Below are 9,778 nucleotides of genomic sequence, written 5' to 3'. Positions count from 1 at the left end.
TTGAAATTCTCTTTTTTTATTCCTTTCTTGATCTCGAAAAACTTTAACAGTCAAAACTTTATACTAAACTCAACACCTATAAATCTTGAGATACTCCAGAAAAACATATTTAAAAAAAAATTAAAGATATTTAGTTGAGGAAAGTATAAAAAAATTCACCATTTTCAAGTAAAAACTATATCTTATTTTATATTTTCTCTATAAATATTATTAAAATTCTAAAGTGAAAAAGCATTTGAAACAAGTGTTTGGTGCATTGTAATAAACATTGTTGTAGGTAAAAAAAAAAAAATTAAAATCAAATTTGAAAGATAACATTATTAAGAGAGCATACTCAAAAACCTGGAAAGAAATAATTTTTATGATCCATAAAAGATGATTAATTCAATATCACAACCTCTTTTTTAAAATGTTTGCCTATTTTTATTATTTTTATAACCTATCATTTCGCGCTTCAAATTTATTTTTTTTCTTTATTTATGAAATAAATAAAAGAGTGTAAGATATAAGATATCTATATACCGGTAGCAGCAGAGTGGTGAAACTCCGAAGTCTCCGCGCAGAGAAAAAAGAAAGCCGTAAACTCTCTCTCTCTCTCGCTCGCTCCCTCGCCGTGCTTGTTATCATCATTGCACTTCTCTTATAACAATGTACATAGGGATAGTACCGCCGGTCTCTCTTCAATGCCACTAACCTTTAACTATAATCATATTAATCTATTGATGGAGTTCGATCTTGAAAACCCATTAACTAACTCCAATCACTTGTGCCCTCCCCCTTCTCCTAATTCTACTTCCCTCTTCCTGCTTGAATCCGATCATATGCCCTCTCACCATTACGTACAGTCTCTCAAAGCTGGAGCTTTTCCTACTTCTGTCCGACGACATGCTATCGCTTATATCTCACTGGTAACCAAATTTACCTTCTTTCTTTCTCTTCATTTCAATTATGCTTCTGCATATTCACTGAATTTTTATTTATTTATTTTGGTTTTAGTTTTGTTGTCGATTTGGCCCTTTCTTACCTTATCTCGCTGTCAATTATCTTGACCGGTTCTTGTCAAGCCAAGGAATACCGGTAAAAAATCCTTAGCCACTTCAGTACTATTCGTATTAATTAGTAATTAACAATATTTATGCAGTTAATAATAAGAGGTGCAGAACTAACAAAACATTTGATTTGATGTTGCAGCAGCAACCTAAGACATGGGTTGTAAGACTTGTTGCATGCTCCTGCGTCTCCTTAGCTGCCAAGATGACCAAAACTGAGTTTTCTCTCATCGACTTTCAGGTAAACATTCATATCGGCAACGACAAGTTTATATGGTAGAAGCTAGGTGGGCTTTATCTAAATATTTGGTGTGGGGATTCATATAGGGCGATGGCGGTTTCAATTTTGATGCACAAACCATAGAGCGAATGGAGTATCTAATCTTGGGAGCACTCAAATGGCGAATGCGTTCAATTACTCCTTTCTCTTTCATATCCTTTTTCATTTCATTCTTCAATCTCAAAGACCCTCCTTTAAGGCAAGCCCTCAAAGCTCGAGCTGTTGAACTCATCTTAAAAGCTCAAAAGGGTAGGTCTACTTGTTTAAAATACCAAGAATACAGGCTTCTATCCTACCACCACTTGAGTCTCCTTCTCTTTTCTCATTGTTCCAACTTGGTTGGTGAAATTAACAGATACAAGGCTTATGGAGTTGAGGCCATCAATAATTGCAGCGTCCGCACTTCTCTCTGCTTCCCATCAACTTTTTCCCTTGCAGTTCCCCTGCTTTAGAAAAGCAATTTCCAGCTGTTCGTATGTAAATAAGGTAATCCCTTGTTCGTAACTTTTCCATCGCCTTAAAAAGAAAACAACCAATTGATTATTTAAATTAATTCATGCGGTAATTTGGGTGCAGGAAAACATGTTAAAGTGCTGCAATTGGATGCAAGAGATGGAGAAGGAAGGAGAGCAATCAGAACCAGTGGATGAGATTATGGCGTCGAGCTCTAACACGCCTGTTAATGTGCTTGACCAGCATTTTTCATGTTGGGAAAGTGAAATTGCAGCCGATGCAACAAAGAGGGACATGAAGAGACCAAGAATTAACGATTACCCTGACAATCATTCGGTCCACTTCTCTCAGCTCCAACACTGTTGATGACACCTTTATGTGTCAAAAGTTTTAATCAATGGCCCATTTTGAGAGTGACCCTTCCTCGCCTTCAAATAAGTATAAAATACAATGGAAAACGAGAAATGGGTAGCTCGGCTGGCAAAGTAGATGTTTTTGGTTTCGTAGATGATGGATCAATCTCTAGTGCTGGGCTACGTTACTGTGGATATTAGATGAAAAAAGAAGCGGAGAATCTTTGTTTTAGGTACAGAACAAAGACAAAACATAACTTTGAGTTTTAGGCTTGGTGTTTTTGTTACTCTATTTGGTGTTACTATGGTCGTGTCTGGCAGATGAATAACCGTGTGAGTGCTAATATAACAATAATAGTATTATTATTGTTTATTTATATGTGTTTTAAATACAATGTGAGAATGTGACTTCTTGATTAAGTTTGAACTAGTGATGATTTTTCTTTTTAGATTTTAGGATAATTTAAATTTTATCTTATGGTAGCAATGGCTGAATGTTCATTTGGGCAACAATTCCCAAAGAAATATGAGGGTGAAAGTGGCAGAAAGATAATATCTACAAAATCTAAAACACTCACTAACAAATGATTTGCTATTATGATTCTTTTAATCTTTTGAATACACAACAATTTTAGTTTATAGTTTTTTTTATTAACCAACTAAAAAATGATTTTCGTAATTTAAAAACACTTAAATGAATAAGAAAATAAATATTTTTTTATTATAAATTTAAAACATTATGTACTTATATACAATACTCACTTTGTTTATTTCAAGTTACATTTTAGTCACTTACGTTATCGTATTATAACATTTTAGTCACTGAGCCATTAATTGTCGTTAACGGTGTAACAGTAAGCTGACGTGTCACATTAAATCATCATTTCAAACAAAAAATTTAGGTTAATTTATACAATAGCTCCCCATGTTTTTTTCATTTTCGGCAAATTTTTTTCATGTCCTTTTAACTTTTTTTTTATTTATTTTTCATTATCTTCTGCTTCTCCCTCTATTTTCCTCCCTTCTCCATTTCTTTTAACATAGTTTTTCTATGTTTTCCATTTGTTAAAACCAGTCTCTATTCTTTTATTTTTTTGAACAATTTAATCTTTTCAAGTGAGGTGAGCTTGCGGATTAGTTTTAACAAATAGAAAACATAGAAAAACTACGTTAAAAGAAATGAAGAAGGGAGAGGAAAATAGAAGGAGAAACAAAAGAGAATGAATAAATAAATAAATAAAAGAAAGTTAAAAGAGTATAGAAAAAATTAAATTGCTCAAAATGAAAAAAAAAATATAGGGACCAATCATAGAATTTAACCTAAAATTTTCGTTTGAAATGATGATTTAACATGACACGTTAACTTACCGTTACATCATTAATGATAATTAACGATTTAGTGACTAAAATGTGACAATACGATAATGTAAGTGACTAAAACATCACATTTCAAACATAAGTGGCTAAAGTATAACATAAGGCAAACAAAAATAACTAATTTGATAATTTACCCTATAAATTATAATATAGCATTTGTGTCATATGATAGTTGAATTAAATTTGTCATAATCTAGTATTAGTGTTTAAAATGATGGGGCCTTGTATATAAATCTCGAAAGATCTTTTCTTATGTGGCGATAGTAAGAGTACACATACTAAAGTTGGGCCACTACCAAAGATAACAGAACATCTATCTATTGATATAATCATTAAACATTAAGAAAAGATTTTAAAATTATTTCTAAAAAACAACAAATATTACTGTAACGGGCCATTTTTGCCCGGGCCCAAACCAAAACAAAAATAAAAATAATAGCAGTCCAAATTATAGGCCCAAATGATTTAAACAAAAAAATACATCAAACCCAAATGAAAAAAGGCCCAGTGGCACAAAATACTTAAACATTCTCAGCAAAACAAAAAACCCTAGCTCTAGGTGCGCCGCTACCCTCAGCCACGTTAGCATGCTCGTCCTAAGGCTCTTCGTCCCGAGGTCTGTCGCCTTTTCACCAAAGAGGCAAGAAGACCACCTTTCCCGCTTCCATTGACTCTCCATGGATGCCTACAAAAAAGGAAAGAAATAGTAGCAGAAGCGAAAGCATAAACAATAGCAAAAAAATAAAAATAAAAACAAACAATATGTAAAAATGGCTATAAAAAGCTGGATCCAGATTGTAAATTTTTTACGGAGAAAAAAAGCAATCAAAAAAGAAAAAATATATACAAAGGTGATTCCCTTTTAATTTTTTTTGTCTCATTTAAAAAAAATAAAGGTGATTCCCTTTTAATTTTATTTTGTCTCATTTTAAAAAAATAATAAATAAAAGTAAAAAGACGTTTCTTACCTGTACCGCTTCATCTACCCCGTCATCGAAAACTTTCTCCGGCATAAAAAATGGCCAGGAGGTCGAAGATATTTCTTTTTGAAAAAATGAGGGCCTAACCTTCAAATCCGGGATAAAAAATGGCTAAGGAGAGTTTTCATTTTCTCTTTGGCCACCGGAGGTGATGACCACCGGAGGCGACGGCTATCGTCGCGATAACCAATGGCCACGGCGGAAGGACGAATGCGCCTATGGCCGAACTATAGACGAAATTAGAGAAAAAAAAGCTTTTTGGTTTTTTTTTTTTTGAAACTGGGATAAAATGAATTTTTTTGTTTATTTTTTTTATTTATAACTCATGTAAAACGGCACCATTTTGGGCCAATTTTTCATACGTCAAAATGACGTCGTTTTGATGAGACACGCGCGTCGACCCGACCCACTCTAGAGGATCAACAAAGGGTTTATTTGCAAGATCAGTCCTTCCGCTTTTACAGCACGTTTCAATTTAGTCCTATCTCATTTTTCTATTTTTTAAATTTTATCACAAACTTTTAGTTTTGTTTCAATTTGGTCTTTGAGCCGTTTTAATGGGTAAGCACCTGAAAAAAGTGCCGTTTTGGGCTGACCCATGATCCGACTTGACCCATTCCAGGATCCGAGTATTTTGGACTAAGGGTCTATTTACCCTTTTAGTCCTTCCGCTTTTTCGGCCTGCTTCAATTTAATACTTTTTTGTTTTTTTTTTAATTTTATCACTAACTTTTACTTTGTTTTTATTTTGATCCTTCAATTATTTGGCTCTTTGGAACGATGCTTTTAGGGGGGTCTAGGAATAATTTCCAATTTGATCCTTGCTCTTTCTGCGCATTCGTATTTGGTCCTTTATACTGTTTTTTTATTATTTTACAATTTATCCCCTTAAACCTCATTTTAGTTTCGATTCAGTCCTTATTTATTTTTTTATTATAATTTAGACCTGAGTTTTCATTCTAATCTCGATTTAATCCTTTATTTATTTAGTTTGGTCCTTTTCATTCTTTTTTCATTTTATTATTTATTTATTTATTATTGTCTTGCTTTCATTTAAAGATGTATATTGTTAATATTTGTACATATCGTTATATTGTCATTATTATCTAATTATTATTTTATTTTATTTTATTTTTTGTTATTTTATTATTCCTTTTATTGTTTTTGGCATTTTTAAGTCGTATCTTTTAAATCAAATATTTTTATTTTATTTTATTTTAAGTTACTTTATCTATTTATTTGGACTTGTTTTGTTTTGCTTTGACTATGATTGCATGACAATTTCAACATAAAAAAAGGTGTTGCTTCACATTCAGTTACTAAATAAAGAGCTTGCCATGGAGAACGGATTTCTTGATAAAGTGGAAGATAATGCGGCTGTCCGCATATGGTCTGAGAAAATGCAACTAGAGAAGGGTAATAGTCGATGGAAGGGTAAGTGTCAGAATTGTGGGATTTCACTCGTATCAGTATGACTCAGAACAATCTTCAAGAGTTAAAAGAGATATGAGATCAATGGGACAATGAAATCAAGCAACTATTCTACTGTAATTATAGTGACTTGCATTATCTACTCGATATCAAAATGGACAAGCACTTGTTTCGAGTTCTGGCTCAATTTTGAAATCCCGGCTATAGCTACTTTACCTTTGGGAAGGTAAATTTGGTACCTATTGTGGAGGAGTATACAACTTTGCATCGATGCCCGAGGATTCAAGCCAACAAAGCTTACTCTAGAGCCACCAATGTCCTGACTTTCTTAAAGAAACTAATGAGCATTATAGGGATGAGTGAGCAATAGGTCACGGTCTGAATGAAGCAAAAAGGAGAAAGCAAATGTATCCCTTGGAAACATTTGTGAGACTTGATCCTGGTACACCTAGATATGAAAAAAAGGGTCGATGTCTTTGTTTTGAGTATTTACGAGTTGGTCGTTTTCCTTAAAGCACTAGGGCACGTGGATGAGGCAGTTTCAGATTTGTTTGACCAACTTGATAATAGGGTCATACTCACCTCGATAATTTTAGCAGAAACATTTAGATCCTTGAATGCATACCGGAGAGCAGTTGAAGAAAGATTCATTGGATGTGCACAAATCTTGCTAGCTTGGTTTCACGGCCACTTCTGGAAGATGAAAAAAGTTTCTTATCGAGTTTTCTCTTAGAACTACTCTCCATTAAACCGAGGCGAGACGATATTTCCGAAGAAAAATGGATGGCAATTCTCCAAAATCTCCAAGACGAAGATGTTGAATGGAAAGCTCTTTGGATGATCCCTGATGAGATTTTGTACCGATGCAGAAACTTCGACTGGGTTCCTCTACTTGGGATATGGGGAGCTGTTGGATATGCTCCTCTACTTGTGTTGAGGTAGTATAGATCGAGGAAGTTCATACCAGCAACACAACGGTTGGCTCAGTGTGAGTTTTCGTATAAGGGTGATAATTACAAGAAAAAGGCTCGAGAAATATCAAACGCCTAAAACCAAACCCGCAGGATGAAAAGATTTGCTGCGAGTCCCTTGACGACTCCTGAATATGATTGGTGGTAGGGTCAAAGAGTCAAGGACAACATCTCTGTACCAAATAAAAAAGCCACTCGACCAATGGAAGAACACCTGCAAGTGATCCCGTCTGAGCTAGAGAACATAAAACAGGATTTTGAAAATAGGAATTTAGAGCTAGGAAAGAAGATAGAACAATTATAGGAGAAAAAGATACAATTAGTCTTAGATGTTGACGTCCAGAAGTTAGAAGCCAAGAAATTGAAAAAAGGAAAGAACAAGGCTGAGGGAGACTTAGACAGTCTAAAAACGGATTATAAGAAGTTGCGCTTATTGATGAGAACTGCTGGGCTAGAAAAAACATCAGAACAATGGCAGCAAGAGATCAAAGAAGAAAAAATTAGAGTTGATCGATGGGAAAAGAAATTCCAAGATACTCAGGTTTGAGAAGAGGCTTTAAAAAGGATTTTGTCAGAACGCCAAAATAGAAAGATCGAATTAAAAGCTAGAATAGCAGAACTAGAAAAGTTACTTCATCAGTATCGTAGCCGTAACTCTGTAATTGAGCTAAAAACGAGCCTAAACAAAATTGAAGAGCTAAAAAGAAAAATATAAGAGCTCAAGCCTGCATTACAAAATTGTGAACTCCGAGTTAAACTCCTTGAAGCAAACAATGAGCATTGGAAAGAGCAACTCTACCATTCTCAGGGTTAGGTTATGGATAGAGATCATATCGTGGGTGAAGCTGTGGCTTAAGTACGAGAGGTAGCCGATCATTTGCAAACCCTATTAGTTCAGACTGTTGTGCTAAGCTTGAAATGTGAATCGAAATCAGATAGAGGCCGATAATTAACTTTGCTTCTTAGGAAAGTTAAGGCTTTAAGTATGAGGGCAAAGCCATATATGTAATTCATTTTATGTAAAGAAAATTGTTTTCTAGTAAAGTTATTTTAATAGAATTGAATTAGAGTCAATGCCTATTTTATTGCATTCATTCCATGCATTTGCATTACATTGCATCATATGAATTAAATTTCACAAAAAGACCCTAATTAATCGAAATTATGACAGCTAACCTGGAAACCAACGAAAGACTACCAACCGAACATCGTTTCAATATTCACGCCAAAACCAAAGTAATGGATCAAAGGTTAGAAAGGTTAGAACAGATTCAAAAAGACATGTAAGATCAGTTGCAAGCGTAGTTACAAGAACAACTAGCGAAAGTACAACAGGAAATGAGGGATCAAGTACAGGAATCCCAAAGAAGTATGATAAGCCAATTGAGACAGTTATTGATTGGAGGACTCAAAAAAGGGAAGAGCACCGTGGTCAACTCAGCGGATGATAATAAGGACCTCACTTACCCCCCAAATTTTATCTTGAGAAACATCCAGGCACAACCGGATGTGTACCCATGAAGGGTACCAGTTACAATCAGACCCCAACAGTATCAAGCCGGTACCTCGACTCCAATGAACTACCAAACAGGCTCAGGTTCTAATCTGGAGGATAATCCAACCAATCCTGTTGTTCTTGATATAGATGATATGATTGAAATAGAAAAAGTAAAAGTGGAACTACCAAAGCAACTTGAAGATTGGTGCAAATGGTTAGAAAAAAATTCAGAGCAATTAAAAACATTGATTACCACTGCGAAATTGATGCCAAGGACTTGAGTTTGGTCTCAGACCTAATACTCCTTCTAAAGTTCAAAACTTTAGAATTTGAAAAGTATAACGGGACCAGCTATCCTGAAGCTTACATCACGATGTTCTGTAAAAGATGATAGGACACATTAATGTGACCAATTACTAAGTCATTGCTTCCAAGACAGTCTGATCAGGTTAGCAGCCAAATGGTACAACCAACTGAGTCGTGCTAAAATCAATTAATAGAAATACTTAGCACAAACTTTTATGAAGCAATATAGTTATGTGACGGACATGACACCTGAAAGAACCACATTGCAAAATATAGAGAAAAAGCAAAGTGAGAGTTTTAGGCAATATGCCCAAAGATGGAGAGAGGTGGCAACGCAAGTCCAGCCACCTCTTCAAGAGAAAGAAACCACAATGCTTTTCATCAATACTTTAAAAGCCCCGTTCATTAACCATATGTTGGAAACTGCCACCAAGAGCTTTTTGGATATAGTAATGTTTAGTAAAATAATTGAAAACGCAGTGAGAAGTGGTAAGATAGATGCAGGAGAAAATGCCAAAAGATTAGCCCTGAGGAAGAAGGAAAATTAGGTGAATAATGCAAGTATATATAACAAAGGTTATTAAAAAACAATCACTGTAGGCCCGCCGAGGACAGTAAGTACTAGCCATCAGGGACCCCCAAGGCAAGAATCTAACCCAAGGCCAAATACAGAAAGGCTCCAGTTCACACCTATCCTAATGACATAGAGGGAGTTGTATCAGAGTCTATTTGATGAACATGTGGTATCCCATTTCTACTTGAAATCTATGCAACCTCCATTCCCCAAATGGTACGACGCGAATGCTTAATGCGAGTACCAGACGGGAATCACGGGACACTTAATTGAGTACTGCACCGCTTTTAAAAAGTTAATTGAAAGGTTCATCAAAATGAGCATTGTGAAGTTTAATGATCCACCGGGACCTAATGTGGCAGGAAATCCGTTACCCAGTCATTCTGATAAATGGGTAAATACGATAATTGAGAGTGGAGGAAAAAAGAACCAAGATGAATGTAGCAGAACTGAAAACCCCACTAAAATGGGTTTGGAAAAAAATGGTAGAGGGAGGATTAATCATA

General features: G+C 35.0%; 1 protein-coding gene across 1 annotated transcript; it reads left to right on the top strand.

The window, feature by feature from the left end:
• Window positions 1-526: 526 nt before the first annotated feature.
• LOC108478709 (putative cyclin-D6-1) lies at window positions 527-2,597 on the top strand. Its single transcript, XM_017781186.2, has 6 exons — window positions 527-908; window positions 997-1,077; window positions 1,195-1,290; window positions 1,377-1,578; window positions 1,685-1,815; window positions 1,906-2,597. Exons 1-6 carry the CDS (start codon window positions 684-686, stop codon window positions 2,146-2,148), a joined length of 978 nt encoding a protein of 325 aa, XP_017636675.1. The 5' UTR covers window positions 527-683; the 3' UTR covers window positions 2,149-2,597.
• Window positions 2,598-9,778: the final 7,181 nt, after the last annotated feature.

This window comes from Gossypium arboreum, chromosome 12, assembly GCF_025698485.1.
Source record: "Gossypium arboreum isolate Shixiya-1 chromosome 12, ASM2569848v2, whole genome shotgun sequence".
NCBI classification, from domain to species: domain Eukaryota; kingdom Viridiplantae; phylum Streptophyta; class Magnoliopsida; order Malvales; family Malvaceae; genus Gossypium; species Gossypium arboreum.
Note: the sequence above shows the minus strand (reverse complement) of the source record. Positions and strands in the feature narration are given on the sequence as shown.